Consider the following 17,214-nt stretch of genomic DNA (forward strand, 5'->3'; position numbering starts at 1 on the left):
TGATGGGACCAGATGCCATGATCTCAGTTTTCTGAATGTTGAGCTTTAACAACTTTTTCACTCTCCAATTTCACTTTCATCAAGAGGCTTTTTAGTTCCTCTTCATTTTCTGCCATAAGGGTGGTATCATCTGCATATCTGAGGTTATTGATATTTCTCCCAGCAATCTTGATTCCAGCTTGTGCTTCTTCCAGCCCAGCATTTCTCATGATGTACTCTGCATAGGAGTTAAATAAGTAGGGTGACAATATGCAGCCTTGATGTACTCCTTTTCCTATTTGGAACCAGTCTGTTGTTCCATGTCCAGTTCTGTTGCTTCCTGACCTGCATATAGGTTTCTCAAGAGACAGGTCAGGTGGTCTGGTATTCCCATCTCTTTCAGAATTTTCCACAGTTTATTGTGATCCACACAGTCAAAGGCTTTGGCATAGTCAATAAAGCAGAAATAGATGTTTTTCTGGAACTCTCTTGCTTTGTTGATGATCCAGCAGATGTTGGCAATTTGATCTCTGGTTCCTCTGCCTTTCCTAAAACCAGCTTGAACATTTGGAAGCTCATGGTTCACGTATTGCTGAAGCCTGGCTTGGAGAAGTTTGAGCATTACTTTACTAGCGTGTGAGATGAGTGCAATTGTGCAGTAATTTGAGCATTCTTTGGCATTGTCTTTCTTTGGGATTGGAATGATAATGGACCTTTTCCAGTCCTGCGGCCACTGCTGAGTTTTCCAAATTTGCTGGCATATCTAATATTTTAGTTTAAAATCTTCTAAAATAATTATTAATCCTGTGCTATGTTTTAGATAAAAACTTGCAAAGTGGTAGCTACCCAGCATGTTTTTCACTATTTACTGTATTTTAATCATTTGTATTTTAAGGTTTTAAGCTGCCTTTTATGTAGGAGGGTATAATTGCACTTGGAAAGTTTCATAGAGCATAAAAATTCTGGCCTTGGGGGACTTTTTTCCCCTACTAGATATTGCGCTAGCTGACTTAATTCTTATTCTTACTGTGACTCTGTAATTAACCATAGAGACTGGAAAAAAGCAAGGTTCTGTCCTCAAATTAAAGGAAATCCCACAAGCATGAAATTGAGAGCAAGAAAGTCTCACTACATTTTACCACTGGTTTTCAATGAAAAGCTGTTTGTATCCTCATTCTACTTAGCTTTCTAACTTAACTTTATTGTCATTGTTGTTTTAAAATTAATAGTAACAACTTGATTGTGAAATCATTTTTCAGAAGATTTAGAAAATATAAAACATTATAAAAATTTCACATTTTCGATCATCCAGAGATTATCAAGCTGATTTTGTGCATTAACTCTTTTCTTTATGCATTATTATTATTATTTAGTTTCTTACAAAAATGAATTTAACCTCATTTTAAAAAATTATGACTTTATCAGCAACATTTTTTTCATGACATTTAAAACAATGAAAACTGTATTTAAAGAACAACTACAGTAAGAGGATGAGAGCTAAGATGTATAAGAAACCCTCAAGTTAGTTTGGAAATTACAATTTGGAGTCGCAATTTCACTTTCAAAGATAAAACTAATGGGAAATGTCAAAGAAAATATGAACTGATTCCAGTATGTTGCTGCTGCTCAGTCAAGTCTGACTCTTTGTGACCCGATTACCTGCCAACTCCTGTGTCCATGGAATTTTCCAGGCAAGAATCCTGCAGTGGGTTGCCATTTCCTCCTCCAGGGGATCTTCCTGACCCAGGGATTGAACCTGTGTCTCCTGCACTGAGGGCAGGTTTTTACCAGTGAGCCACTGCTGCTGCTAAGTCACTTCAGTCGTGTCTGACTCTGTGTGACCCCGGAGACAGCAGCTCACCAGGCTCCCCCATCCCTGGGATTCTCCAGGCAAGAACACTGGAGTGGGTTGCCATTTCCTTCTCCAATGCATGAAAGTGAAAAGTGAAAGTGAAGTCGCTCAGTCATGTCCGACTCTTCACGACCCCATGGACTGCAGCCCACCAGGCTCCTCCATCCATGGGACCCTCCAGGCAAGAGTACTGGAGTGGAGTGTCATTGCCTTCTCTGACCACTGAACCACGAGGAAGCCTAATTCAGTATGTGACACATCAAATTCAGGCCACTTTAGAGCATTTCCTTCTATCCTTCTTCTTTCTTTTTACTTCCCTCAAGTTTGGAAATGACAGATAATTAAAAAATAAAGAAAATTCATCTGAATGCTGTATTTTCCTGGAATTAACTCCATTATAGCAATTCTTTCTCTTTTTTTTTAGATGACAGAAACTTAGGCAATCATCCTGGGACTTTGGAATAAAGCACCTACTTATTCCTGCTTGTATCAACTGTAGAAAGACTCATAGTGTTTTTGCCTGGGTAAATATTTAAGCTTCTTTTAATGTGAATTTTTTTCATATCTAATTTAGTTCCCAAACTGCAGTGGAAAGTCCATTTTTCACTTGTAAGACAGTACCAATATGTTTTGGGTAACTTGGATTAAGAAGTAGGCTGGGTTCCTAGAAGACACCCAAGGTTTATTAGTTGTCCATAGACTTTAAGAAATACACAGGTACCAGATGAGGCATTTCTAGAGCTTGTGCATGGAACATAAAAAACCATGGACATTAGTAAATCCATCATTTTCTCAGTGGCATCAGACTTTATGTCCGAGGAATATTTCTTCCTTCACAAATATTGATGTTATGGAAGATGTTACAGAAAAACTCGAACATTTTGGCCAACCCAATTCAAGCTGAACAGTTCTCTACAATTCCCAGGGTATTAGAATATGTTGTTTTCAAATCAGTATCTTTACTTGTAACATCTATCCTGCTTTTACTTTATATTTGTGTCCATTTTTATTCCAAGTACTTTTATGTACTTTAAGACTTTCCCATAACAATGGATCATATTAAGTATAAAGCCACAGATACCAAAGCTTGATTTTTCATTGAGCGCCAAGAGTAATTTTCCTCCTTCTGAAACATACCAAAAAAAGCATCTGAATAAGAAATCACACTGAAAAAATTAACGTTTCTATGATTAAATGACAAATTCCATCCAAGTTAAAAAAAAAAAAGTGTTTTTGAAAATGGGCTCTCTGGACCATGTCCTACAGACAAGTAATTTTCCGGTCTATAGAAGATGAGCTACCTGGCCTGTTTGATACTGTTACGTGTGTCAGACAAACAAGTGGTTGTCACAATGCTGTCAACTGTGCTCAAAATGACGTCTCAGTCTGGTTTGGCTGGTTTGAAATTTTAGTTTTCCTTGGCTTTGTTGATCATAAACTGCTTTAATGTTTATCTCGGTGAACTATCAAAACACCCCAGTGAAGTACCAGAAGAACTAAGGGACTTAAGCCACCCAGATGACAAAGTTGTTCGCATGGTTTCAATTAAAATGAGAACTCAAGTTTTCTGATTCTTATTTCATTGTTCATCCCTCGGTACTGAGCTGCCAAGAGACCTGGGGTGAGTTAGCTTATGATGCACCCCCAAGAGACCATATAACTCTGATAGGGACAGAGTAAAGAGAGAAAGTAGGTGACTAAACAGTTAATTCCACTGGTGGGAGAGGGGGCCTTCCCAGATGGCACTAGTGGTGAAGAATCTGCCTGCCAATGCAGGAGGTATAAGAGAGGCAGTTTTGATTCCTGGGCAGGGAAGATCCCCTGGAGGAGGGCATGGCAACCCATTCCAGTATTCTTGCCTGGAAAACCCCATGGACAGAGGAGCCTGGTGGGCTATGGTTCATTGGGTCTCAAATAGTCAGATACAACCGAAGTGACTTAGCATACCAACTAGGGGATTGTAAGTATGAAACACACGGGAGACCCCTGTAAGTTAATGATTACTTAAGAGAGCAGGTTTGTTTAACCACAAAACCAAGCAGGTTGCTTAGCCACAAAAACTTGCAACAGAAGCCTGAGACATGCCCCTAAACCATAAAACAATGGAGGCATGAGACTCACATACTGCCCAGTGAGCTCAGGAAGTCAGTGATCCCAGGACATGCTTCTGCACATATCGAAAAACAAAAAACAACGATTTGTAGATCTAGCTTGACCTTATAAGGAAAAGAAAACCCCCCTTCTCGACTTGGAGGAGGAACTTATAATGGAGACATGATATCTACTCAAGAAAGACAAAGAAGGTCTTCTTCCTCTTCCCACTTTTCTTTTGATTGTTAGCAAACCACTCCAGTATTCTTGCCTGGAGAATCCCCATTGTCAGAGGAGCTCCTCATAGATGAATGCTTCCTATAGTGAGAGTACTTCTGCAGCAAGAATGTGGTCTGAATGAGCCTTGGGGAAAAGACTAGAAGTGAAACTGGTCAACAGGATTCTTAGGTAGATTTAAGCTCCTCATAGTGCACACATTGGGCTTCCAGGTGGTGCTAGTGGGAAAGAACCTGCCTGCCACTGTAGGAGACAAAAAGACATGGGTTCAGTCCCTGGGTCGGAAAGATCTTCTGGAGAAGGGAATGGCAACTCATTCCAGTATTCTTGCCTGGAGAATCCCATGGACAGACGAGCCTGGCGGGCTACAGTCCATAGGATTGCAAAGAGCTGGATATGATTGAAGCAGTTTAGCACAGTGCCAACATACACTGAAGAGAGAACACTTGCTCTGTCTCCTTTTTCACTTCCAATAGGCTCTTCTGAACTCTTCTTAAGTTAAAAATGCTTTGTGAACCAGGTAAGCCAGTGATACCATTGGCATACAAAATTTTGCAAATAATGCCTGGGTCAGATCACTTTTTAATTCTTAATCTTTGATATTTTAACAGAGATATTTGACGTGAGTGGAAAACAGAATATCTGAAGGAAGGGAGGGCAAGGGAAGAGGATGGGAGTCCAGTTATTAAGAGATTGGGAACTCAGAGGTCCTTTTCAAAGTTGCATTCCAAAAATTTGCCTGAGGCTAGACTTTGTACTCAGATCTTATCTTGAAAACAAAATTCATAACTGTTTTCACATGATCCTACTTCCTACAGCTCCATTTCACTCCAGCATTGGGCCCCTGACTCTCAAGTGTTGGGAGAATTGAGATATGGGGAGCCCTGGGTCCAAGGAGAATTATTCGTGCCTGATGTTCAGCTGACTCCATTACCCATCAAATACCCAGATGGATGCCTTTCAGGGCTATTGTTGTAAGCCCATGCTATTTTTGTTAGCTTTCAGTGATGATGAAGCATGGGCATCTGCACATCTGCGCATCTGCACGTCTGCCACTCAGGATTCTCCTCCTTGGGCTCACAGAGGCATATTGGTTCTAACTCCCTGAGTCCCTACATTAGAGGCTGCCTAAAGTTCTACATGTTGACAGTTTTTATTCTTTTAATTATAAGAGTGAAATACAACTTTTGAAAAATTCAAACTCTATAGAAGTGTACAGAGAAAAAGATAAACACTGTATATTAACACATGCACATGGAATCTAGAAAAATGGTACAGATGAATCCATCTACAGAGCAAGAATAGAGAGGCAGACATAGAAAAATGGATGGGTGGACATGGGCAGGGACAGGGGAAGGAATGAACTGGGAGACTGACATATGTACACTGCCGTGTGTGAAACAGATAGCTAGTAGGAAGCTGCTGTCTAGTGCAGGGAGCTCAGCTTGGTGCTCTGTGGTGACCTGAATGGGCCGGGGGTGGGGGATAAGGGGGAGAGAGGTCCAAAAAGGAAGGTATATATGTATACATGGAGCAGATTCATTTTGTTGGACAGCAGAAACCAACATAATACTGTAAGGCATTTTTAATTCAATAAAAAAGAGGTAAAAACTAAAGCAAACTCAATAATACTGCAAAAAAGAAAAGAAAAAAAAAGATATGTTTCTCTCATTCTTCCCTCCAGAGAAAGGTGTTATTCTTCCTTCAGAATCCCCTGCTTCTCAAACCTACTGTTGAAGAGGAAGACGTAAACAGCTTGGTGCATAAACCCACAGATGTTTGATGTTGTAAGTGTAAACACACACACCTGCACACATAAACACACACACTGTTGTTCATATTGTTTTACAGCGCATTCTGCTCTTAACTTTTTTTTATTAATTTACTCAGCATCTTTCTGTGAGTGTGCATATACATTTTCTAAAAGTCTAGGAATATCTTCAAAAAATTGTATGGAATTAATTAAAAAGCACACAAACCATGGTGAGGTCATGGTAAATGCACTAAGCTAAATGGGAGCAAAAGGCCTGGGGATATTGGTCCATTAGAAGGAAGCAGAGCTAGGAAGAACATAGGCTGATATAATTTCCAGTTTCATTTGCTTATTCAAATTAAAGTCACATGGGTAACACTCTCCAAACATTGCCTGGTGTTTGCTTTTGGTGGTAAAATGAAAAAAGTCAGGCTTAGGCTGATTGTTATAATACTTAACCATGTCCCTCAACTTTCCTGAGGTTTTCTTTCTCCACTCGAAAATGACTAGATTAGAGTCAACGATACCTATGATTCTTTCCATTTCTGATTAGCACTTTACTTTCCTTGGGGGGAAAAAAAACCTTAAGAATTTAGTTAGGTATAATGTAGTCTTTGTTTCAAGGCTCACAGTCGTTTTTGTCCTTTTCCCAAAAGCAGTTCACTAGGCTGGTTACACAGGTCAGATTACCTTACCATTTTAAAAAGCTTATAATAATACCAACATTCTAAGTATATAAAGGGTTTTCACACACCTTACCATATCTGATTTTCACATCCAGTGACATAGATTGAGCAGATATTAATTCCCATTTTATAGACTAAGAGTTAAGTTCAGAGAAAACTTGCAGAAATCTGACTACTACCTACATTTCCTGTGGCATTGATGGTTGAATAGTCAGTCTGGACAGAGTCATTATCTTGCTCCCATTTGAGAATTTTATGTGTGGCATGTTTGTAATAATAAGGAAGGAATAATATTTGATGCTCATAATACAGGAAATAGAAGTTTTAAATTCACTGAGGAGAACTCTTACCACAGATGACCATAAGGAATCTTTTGGAGCATCACTAAAGACATCTTTGATCCCCTGGAACTTTGAGTTCCTACTCTAGACTCTTCAGGTCCAAAGGCCCTCTTTCAGTTCTCCTTGCTCTTCAGGTTTCTTGGAGCTTTTTACTTTGCATTTCTTCGTCCTGGAATGTGCTTCCACTCCCTGTCTGTCAAACCTCTACTGATCTTTCAAGCTCAAGTGTTCCCTGCTCTGTGAATTATTTGCTCAGTATCAGTCCTCCAGTCTCTCTCCTCTGCAACTTTTAACATCTCCGTAACACTAACCATCTCCTTTCTGTCTAACCTTAACTACAGGCTTCTTTTTTTTTTTTTTCTAAGCACAGCATAGCACAGAAAAGTGAAAATGAAGTCCCTCAGTCATGTCGGACTCTTTGCAACTCCATGGACTGTGGCCTACCAGACTCCTCTGTCCATGGACTTTTCCAGGCAAGAGTACTAGAATGGGCTGCCATTTCCTTCTCCAGGGGATCTTCTCATCCCAGGGATCAAAGCTGCGTCTCCTGCATTGCAGACAGACGCTTTACCGTCTGAGCCACCAGGGAAGTCTCAGGCTTCTTAAAGGTAAAACAAAATGCATGTTTTCACTTTTCTTTTCCCAGATATTAGGGACTGTGATGCAGAGGCTATAAATATGTATTGAGTGAATTTGTTAATTTTATCGGATATTACCAAGTTGGGATTTTATCAAATTTTACTATTAATTTCTGTGTAATTTGTTGCAGGAATGTTCTCCTTTCCTTAATCATACTTACTATTTTATTATTATTTTTTTAAACAATTTGATACAATTATAAGCTTAAAGAAAAGTTGCAAGTACAGTTCAGAGATTCCTCTCCTGCACCCATCCATTTGAGTGTGTGTTGCTGAGCCCATGTTCCATGCTTTTGGTGTATTTCCTACATTTGGGGACCATTTTCTTGTTCTCAGGCATAGCAAAAGATTCTAGGTTTATCTTGGTCTTGGCCTGCTCAGTCCTGGAACCAACTCCTTTTCCTAAGGAGCTCTGATTTCTACTGGTGGGCATAGTTTTTAGAAGCGAAGCTCAGGGCCTTGGGTCTGCTTATTGTTATTAGGGCATCACCATTTCCAGCCCCTCCTGATGGACAGAGCTAGGGATTATTTACAACAATATCTGTTTTGATTTGTTTATATACTGAAAACCACAAATTAACGCTGACATCTCCAACACCTCATTCTGGGCTCATCCTAGTTTTCTCCATCTTGATGTTTGCAAGTTCCTTCTCTGATAGTGAGAAAACTGGTTGCTATTATCTTTAATATATTTATTTAATGGATTTCTTTTTACATAACTAATCTATTTGAGATGCCATCTCTTTCCCCTCTGAATCCCTCCTTCTTGGATTCTCCTTCCACAATTCTGAAATTCCAAATTTCAAAATGGGAGGTGGGTTTCCACATGTACCCAGTTCATTCTCAGACACCACTGTGTCCTCCAATTCAACTCCATGCTAACACTATCTACCTAGAGAGAGTGTCAGAACCCACAGTTTAAGGCTCAGTCTTAGAAGACAAGACAGTCCCCCCCCCCCCACCCCCCGCCCCATGTCAGTCACAAAGTTCAGGTTGCCCCCTGTACTTCCGATAAACTGGTTATAGATCAGAGGTTCTAATGATTCACAGAACTCAAGAGAACATTTTCCCTACTCTGAATGCACCACTCTTCGTGAATCTTCTCGTGTTTAACAACCTGCAGTCTCTCCCAGTCCAATCCTTTGGATTTTTACAAAGGCTTCTTTACATAGACATGATTCATTTAACCACTTACTATTAGTGACTGAGTCAACCTCCAGCTGCTCTCCTCTCCCAAGAAGTTAAGTGGGTGAAATTGAAAGTGCAAACCCTCTCATCACATGGCTGGTTTTCTTCTCATCCTTAGGTGGGGTCCAAAAGTCACCTTTTTAACACTTGCATCACCTAGGAAATTCCAAGGGTTTTAGGAACGTGGTGCCAGAAACAGAAATTAAGACAAATATGTTTTCCTTATTATACATCATGTCAAGGCTGTATATTGTCACCTTGCTTATTTACTTATATGCAGAGTACATCATGCAAAATGCCAGGCTGGAAGAAGCACAAGCTGGAATCTAGATTGCAGGGAGAAATATTAATAACCTCAGACAGATGTGCAGCTGACACCACCCTTATGGCAGAAAGCAAAGAGGAACTAAAGAGCCTATTGATGAAAGTGAAAGAGGAGAGTGAAAAAGCTGGCTTAAAACTCAACATTCAAAAATCTAAGATCATGGCATCTGGTCCCATCACTTCATGGCAAATAGATGGGGAAACAATGGAAACAGTGATAGACTTTCTTTTCTTGGGCTCCAAAATCACTACAGATGTTGACTGCAGCCATGAAATTAAAAGACGCTTGGTCCTTGGAAGAAAAGCTATAACCAGCCCAGACAGCATATTAAAAAGCATACACATTACTTTACCAACAAAAGTCTGTCTAGTCAAAGCTATGGCTTTTCCAGTGATCATGTATTGATGTGAGAGTTGGACTATAAAGAAAGCTGAGCACCAAAGAATTGATGCTTTTGAATGATGGTGTTGGAGAAGACTCTTGTGAGTCCCTTGGACTGCAAGGAGATCAAACCAGTCAATCGTAAAGGAAATCAGTCCTGAGTATTCAATGGAAGGTCTGATGCTGAAGCTGAAGCTCCAACACTTTGGTCACCTGATGCGAAGAACTGACTCACTGGAAAAGACCCATGAGGAAAGATAGAAGGCAGGAGGAGAAGGGGACAACAGAGGATAAGATGGTTGGATGGCATCACCAACTCAATGGACATGAGTTTGGGCAAGCTCCGGGAGTTGGTGATGGACAGGGAAGCCTGGTGTGCTGCAGTCCATGATGTCTTAAAGAATCGCGCATGACTAAGTGACTGAACTGATTATAAATCACACTATCACATCTCCCACGTCAGACTGCCCTCTTCACTGCACAGACCCTGGTACCCTGGTGCGGCTGCTTGGCAGGGTCTCCCTCCTCACCCTTGTCCACCTCAGCCATTCTTTGCAGGAATGCCCTCCTCACCCACCCAGGCTCTGACTCTACACTCGACAGCTTCTCTTTCTCTTAGACTCTGACCAAGGGTGCTGTATAACTCTTGCTCTGATCTTGATACCTCACACCATGCCACTGCTTTTTGTCAAAGCCCTCCTTTCCAGCTTGGACTCTGATGAATCATACTGGAAAGGATGCTTCACTCATCATATTCGGGTGCTGACATACTGTGTGGGGGTACTTGAATATGCTCTTACCACCTTAGGAAGGCATCCTCTGATTTCTAGTTTCCTCCCCCAATCTTGACACCTTGTCACCCTGCTTGGGCTCTAAATGCACATGCTGAATTTCCCTCCCACTAGGATACCCTTCTTCCCTTGTTTGAGTTCCAACACTCTTCTTTGGGCCACTGTGACTGCCCTCCATACAGATATTATTTATTATGCTATGCTCCTGAGGATGACTTCTTTAGGACTGGAAGAGAGAAGAAGAGAAAGTGAAAGTGAAGTTGCTCAGTCCGTGTCCGACTCTTTGCAACCGCGTGGACTGTAGTCCACTATGCCCCTCCGTCCATGAGATTTCCCAGGCAAAAGTACTTGAGTGGGTTACCAATTCCTTCTCCAGAAGAAGAGAAAGGAGGGGAAAGAAGGAAAAGGACATACCATTTCCCAGGTTTGCTCATTAGGCCTTCTAGAGGGAAAGGAACGCACGGAAAAGTTTAAAAGTGGTCAATGTGCTTCTTCTGCAATAGTAACAAAAGATTTGGCCTAAGAAAAATTTAATAAGATTTGAAGTTAGATGCCCTTTTCATTGGAGGATGGAACTTTTATTTCTCTTCTAGGTGTTTCATGTCCCCCCCACCCTGCCCCCCACCACCCGCCCCGATAGATGACTTCTAAATTAGACATTTAGAAATGAAAAAGCTGGAGTGAGTATTTGTGCTTCTAGCCCAATTTTATTGTTTCATAGATGAGGGAACTGAGACCCAGTGAGGTCAAATGGGGCTTCCCTGGTGGTTCAAACTAACAATTTGGTTGTTAGTAACATTTTTTGAATACTCTGCTTTATAGCATGCTTATATTATGTTAACTGTTTTGGATCAAGATGCCAAGCAGGTTGATTATTTATCTTACTATTTATCATCATGTAAGACTGATGGTTTGGCAAAATGTATATCAGTTCAGTTCAGTTCAGTCGCTCAGTCGTGTCCGACTCTTTGTGACCCCATGGACCACAGCATGCCAGACTTCCCTGTCCATCACCAACTCCTGGAGTTTACTCAAACTCGGTGATGCCATCCAGCCATCTCATCCTCTGTTGTCCCCTTCTCCTCCCACCTTCAATCTTTCCCAGCATCAGAGTCTTTTCCAATGAGTCAGTTCTTTGCATCAGGTGGCCAGAGTATTGGAGTTTCAGCTTCAACATCAGTTCTTCCAATGTATATGCAGGACTGATTTCCTTTAGGATGGACTGGTTGGATCTTCTTATAGTCCAAGGGACTCCTAAGAGTCTTCTCCAACATCACAGTTCAAAAGCATCAATTCTTCTGCCCTCAGTTTTCTTTATAGTCCAACTCTCACATCCATACATGACTACTGGAAAAACCATAGCCTTGACTAGACAGACCTTTGTTGGCAAAGTAATGTCTCTGCTTTTTAATGTTGTCTCGGTTGGTCATAACTTGTCTTTCAAGGAGCAAGCGTCTTTTAATTTCGTGGCTGCAATCACCATCTGCAGTGATTTTGGAGCCCCCCAAAATAAAGTCTGCCACTGTTTCCATTGTTTCCCCATCTATTTGCCATGAAATGATGGGACTGGATGCCATGATCTTAGTTTTCTGAATGTTGAGCTTTAAGCCAACTTTTTCACTCTCCTCTTTCACTTCCATCAAGAGGCTCTTTAGTTCTTCTTTGCTTTCTACTATAAGGTGGTGTCATCTGCATATGTGGGGTTATTGATATTTCTCCTGGCAATCTTGATTCTAGCTTGTGCTTCATCCAGCCCATCCAAGCAAAATGTATGTATATGTGTATATATATATATATATATAGAGAGAGAGAGAGAGAGAGAGAGAGCCAAATAGCTGATGAATAAAATTTTATTTTAAAAATCCACAATATAAAATTTGTATTACTTGAAACCCATTCACGTTTGTGGAAAGTTCAACATCTTATCAATGCTGCAGTTCGAATAGGAATGAACAACTTGCTGGGTTTAGGTGAATCATTTAGAACATTCACTGATTTCCAAGAATCACCTTGAGTCATTGGGGTCAAAAGGAAAAACGGGCAACAAACTATATGTAAGGATCCAAGAAAAATCTTGAAGTCTCTCCGTCAGTTGTGTAATTTAAGAACTTAAGTGTAATATGAACCTACTTCTGGCCCTTGGTGAAATATTTGGCCTTTGGCACCAATGTAATTCTGTAAATTAGTAACAGCAAACACACAGATTTCATAATTCGAAGGGACACACCATAAAGATCTTTTGGTTGATATTCCTCCAAGGCAGGAATCCTACTACATACCCATGAGTTTGAATCACTTTCAATCACGCGGAAATCACTACCTCCCAAAGCAGTTGTGCCTTATTTTCTGCAGAAATCTTCCTCTTGGTAACTTTTTCCTCTTACTGCTGCCTTCCGTGCTCTGTGGTTAGAACACAGGCAAACCTTCTTCGTGGGCTTCCCTGGTGGCTCAGTGGTAAAGGATATGCTTGCAAAGCAGGAGATGCAGTTCTGATCCCTGGGGAAGATCCCCTGGAACAGGCAATGGCAACCTATTCAGGACTCTTGCCTGGGAAGCCCAGGGATAGAAGAGCCTGGTGGGCTACAGTTCATGGGGTCACAAAAGAGTTGGACACAACTTTAGTGACTAAACAACAACAAAATTTTCTCCATAAGGACAGTCCTGCAGATATGTCCCCCTAGATCCTCATCCTTCTGGAATTTTCTCTCCATGTCTCTTTCTTCCACCAAGTTCCTCGTGGGAAATGAGATAGCCTGCCCCTTGACTGGATTTAGTGCCTCTTTTAAAATGTGCAGTTTTAGGAAGCCGTGCACTCTCCCCCGTGAAATACAAGAACAGCACTCTGAATTCCTCTTTCCGTCACAGTGAATCGTGGTTTCAGTTTATTTCTGGACAGTGGTAGCTACCAGAAACAACCTTTGCCCTCAAACATCGCGTTCACTTTGCACAAACTTGTTGACCTTACACCTAAGTCGGGTTTTCTTGAACTCTCATCTGAACAAACAAACAATTCACTCTGATCTGCGGATATCCCGTGCGGCGTCAGGAAGGGCCGGGTAGAGCAGTGCCGGCTCTGAGCTCGCCACCGCCGCTCCAGATTGGGTTTCCTTTTTCTCTTGACTTTAAGAAGTAAGACAAAAAAGCAATTCCGGCTAATCTCTTAGAAAATGCTGAGGGTTCCAGGCTCCATTTCAGGAAGCTGGTTTCAACAAGGTAACAAAGAGATCACCAAGGTCAGAAAGGAGGCGAGAGAGATCGACCAGGAGGTGGCATTCAGGTAACTCCCCGAGGGTGAGGGTGGGGAGCTGGCGCCGCCGCGGGTAGGAGTGCGCCCCGCCCGCCAAGAGGCGAGGGCAGCGGCTGTGCGCCCCGGCGTGGACGCGCGCGGGAGTCCAGGCCCGGGAGCGTGTCACCACGTGCTGCGGGGAGGCGGGGACAGGGCCCTCCTCCTCCGGTTATTTGTAAAGAGCGCGGGGCCGGAGCTCAGAGTTTTTACATCGGACTCGCCAGGGGTAGTCTTGAGAGAGGGGGAGGGAGGGTGTGGAGGAAAGAAAGAAGGTGAGAGACAGGGACTGACTTACGTGGACAAAAACAGACGCCGAAATACGCAGGCGAGGTGAGAGGTTAGCAGGTCAGCTCACCTACTTCTCTGCTTGCCAAAGAAGATCTGGGAGATCTGGGAGAGGGAGGGTCCCGTTTAGACGGTCAAACCCCAGGACTCCGAAGGGGCCATTTCCTGCAGCTGTCCGGGGACTGCACGCCTCACCCCTTCTAAGTTTGCAGATGGAATTAATCAGAAAGAACGGAAGGGGAGGTGGGGTTCTGTAGCCACTGTAGTTTTCTTCCTAAAAAGTGACGGGCTTTAGATCCGGAAGGAGCATGTGGCATCACACTGCAAGCTAATCCTGGAATGTCTGCAAACTCCGCTCCGGAGCAGTTGGCTCCAAGCCCGGCGGGGCGTCCGAGGGCTCCGGCCTCGCAGTGCCCCCGAGGCCGGCCGGCGGGTAGCCAGGTGGCCTTTATCTCTGTCCCCCTTTGTCCTTTTTATCTCAGGCTCTCCAGGAGGCCCGGGGGCCCGCTCTGTCTATCGCTCCCACCCCCCGGGCTGCACCGCCACTTCAATGCCCGGCAGGTCGCGGGCTGCTGCTATTTCGAAGGCGCCGGAGGACCAGGTGCGCCCCGCGCCACCGCTGACCCGGACCGGCGCCGACGCCTGACCGCCGTCCTTGGGCACCGACGCGGCTGCGCCCGGCACGTCCCTGTGCGCTCCAGTCCGTTTTGGGCCCGTGAGGGGCAACCGCGGCCAGGATGGCCCCGGGTCGAGCGGTGGCTGGGCTCCTGCTGTTGGCGGCCGCTGGCCTCGGAGGGGAGGCGGAGGTGCCCGGGCTCGCCTTCAGCGAGGATGTGCTGAGCGTGTTCGGCGCCAACCGGAGCCTGTCGGCGGCGCAGCTCGGGCGCCTGTTGGAGCGGCTGGGAACCGCCCCCGTGGAGGGCGCCCCCGAGCCGGGACAGCTGCACTTCAACCAGGTAGGGCCGGGCCGCCCTTCCCCAAACGCCGGGGTGTCCGGAGACGTCCATTTGTACTTGAACGTTGAGTAAAGGGGACGAGCGCAGGAGAAAGAACTTGGTTTTGTCTCTCAAGTGTGAGGCGGGTCCTGTTTTTTTACTGGATCTGACTTTCTAGCCGAGGTTAAAGGGCTGGCGGTGACAAGGCAACCAGAAACTGCAGTTTTATGCCTGATGAGTTGAGCCGTCGGACGCTTGTGGTTATAAGATTTTATGCAAAAGTTTATGAAGTAGTTGAGTGCGGGAAGCACCTTGAGAGATGCGTTTGAGATAGGAATGGAGTACTGAAGTCTTCCTGGCAGAGATAGTGGCTTACAGGCACCCCCGTTAACAGCTGCTTGGTAGGTAACAGCTGCTAGCAAGGTATAATGTAGTTCTGTCTTTCCCCTATAAGTTACAGGAGGCACTTAGGGCTGAAGGGCTTATTGTATAGAGACCAGGAGGCCGAGGGGGCCCTGAGACCAAGATCACACATCAGCTGGTGATGGAACTGGGTTTAAAGCCATAGTTTTTATTCATCTATCAGGTCAAAGGTTTGGTTCTAATATTCATTCATTCATTCAAATAAAAAGAAAAAAAACCAAAGCCTATCTTAGTACAGATACACAGCATTATTTAGGCGTTTGGTAATTCCTAAGATTTAAGGATCACCCTAAGTTACCTAGGCACAGTTAAGACCATACCTGTCAGTAAACTTCAAAAAGGGTATTAGAGAGTCTTCGATATTTCCATAATAAATAGCTTATGATTATTTCTTAAAATTGTGAAATAAGCAAAGTATGCTTTTAGCATCCTTCCCCAAAATCCCCTCTCCTTTTTAAAACCCTGTTAACTCAGTGCTTTGATTGTTTTTTTTTTTCCCCCTTCTGCTGTGGTTCCAGTGATAACTGATGATGAATGGCAGTATTCAGTACTTTCCATATTGTTTATCACTTCTGGGTGATGTTAGTTTGTGTTACAAAAAGTTTTGTGGTCCAAAATGTTTGGGAATGTTAAAAAATGTTTGGGAATGTTATACTGTTACTCTACTCTTGATAATCTAGAGTTTCCCAATGTATCTGGCCTTCGATTACAATTAGGGAAATTTTAATCAGATAGTGAAGTGAAAGTCGCTCAGTCGTGTCTTTGTGACCCCATGGACTATACAGTTCATGGAATTCTCCAGGCCAGAATACTGGAGTGGGTGGTGGTGGTGGTTTAGTTGCTAAGTCGTGTCCTACTGTTGTGACCCTATGGACTGTAGCCCGCCAGGCTTCTCTGTCCATGGGATTCTCCAGGCAAGAATAAATACAGGAGTGGGTAGCCCTTCCCTTCTCCAGGGGATCCTCCCAGGCAGGGATCGAACCTAGGTCTCCCACATTGCAGGCAGATTCTTTACCACCAGGGAGGCCCCTTTAACCAGATAAATTTTTTGTTGATAACCTTATAGTTTGGCATTCATTTTGTTAGAAATATCTTACCTCAATTAAAACATGCAGTACATAAGAAGTATAAGATTCTGATGCCATGAGGTATCAGAGTGCATGTCCTTTGATCTAGAAGGGTTTTATGGTCCTCTTATACAAGTTCTTTAGTAACCTCTCCATCCGATTCTTGCATGGCATTACATGCCAGAATGTAATGGCTAAGAAATGATACATTGGAAAGCTGAAATGACTTCATATTATATTGATGTTTTAGAAAATAAGGCAAACAACTAACTTCATAAGTATTTTCCATCTAGTTGCAGCCTCTTCAATCAAGGGAAACAGCTGAGCTGACTAAAGTATTTCTAGATAGGAGCAGGAGTGGTCGGTCATCTGCTTGGAAAGATGCCTGGGGACTTGACTTGCAGCTGCATATCTGTAGCCTACACATTGTTTTGACTTAAATTATCTCCTTATCTTGCAGTGTTTGGAGGTGCTGATGAATTATAAAGGGACAAAAGACCCCTGAGCCACACCTTGGCAAAGACAGTGGAAAATATACCTAAATAATTTAGGAAGTTGCTTAAGTTTGTTAGCAATATGATTCCCAGTTTATGAGTAAGTAGGTACCTCAATAAGTAAATTATAATATAGGTAAATTATACAACAACATGATGTATGTTGACACCTTGTTTTTCTTTTTTCTGTTTGCATATTTAACTACCCTCATTATGGCCTCTGTGGACATCAAAAAGAGATGAGAAAAAGCCCCTAATTACTTTGGAAACAAAGGGAAGCCAAGGAAAATTTATCACTTGATCAGACCTAGCAAACATCTTTTTGATGTTCTAAAAAAGTTCTACTGATAACAACCATCATCAGTTAATGGTCAGTTAAATGAAATGCCATTCCAGAAGAATCTGTTAATTTGCTGTCATTTACGTCTGCTCCAGCAGGAGACTATCCAGTTTGGAGCAAAA

The 17,214-nt window shown here is 42.9% G+C and overlaps 1 protein-coding gene across 2 annotated transcripts in view; it reads left to right on the top strand.

Annotated features, from left to right (window-relative positions):
• The window catches only part of SLC39A8 (solute carrier family 39 member 8), an 82,474-nt gene continuing 79,000 nt past the window's right edge, over positions 13,741 to 17,214 (top strand). The window contains exons 1-2 of one of the 2 annotated variants that reach the window (XM_018049267.1): positions 13,741 to 13,893; positions 14,316 to 14,789. In XM_018049267.1, coding sequence (XP_017904756.1) covers positions 14,571 to 14,789 — 219 coding nt within the window. In that variant the 5' untranslated portion in view covers positions 13,741 to 13,893; positions 14,316 to 14,570. The remainder of the gene's footprint in view (positions 13,894 to 14,315; positions 14,790 to 17,214) is intronic. The other variant, XM_018049266.1, reaches the window with a different exon arrangement.

This window comes from Capra hircus, chromosome 6, assembly GCF_001704415.2.
Source record: "Capra hircus breed San Clemente chromosome 6, ASM170441v1, whole genome shotgun sequence".
Taxonomy (NCBI): Eukaryota; Metazoa; Chordata; class Mammalia; order Artiodactyla; family Bovidae; genus Capra; species Capra hircus.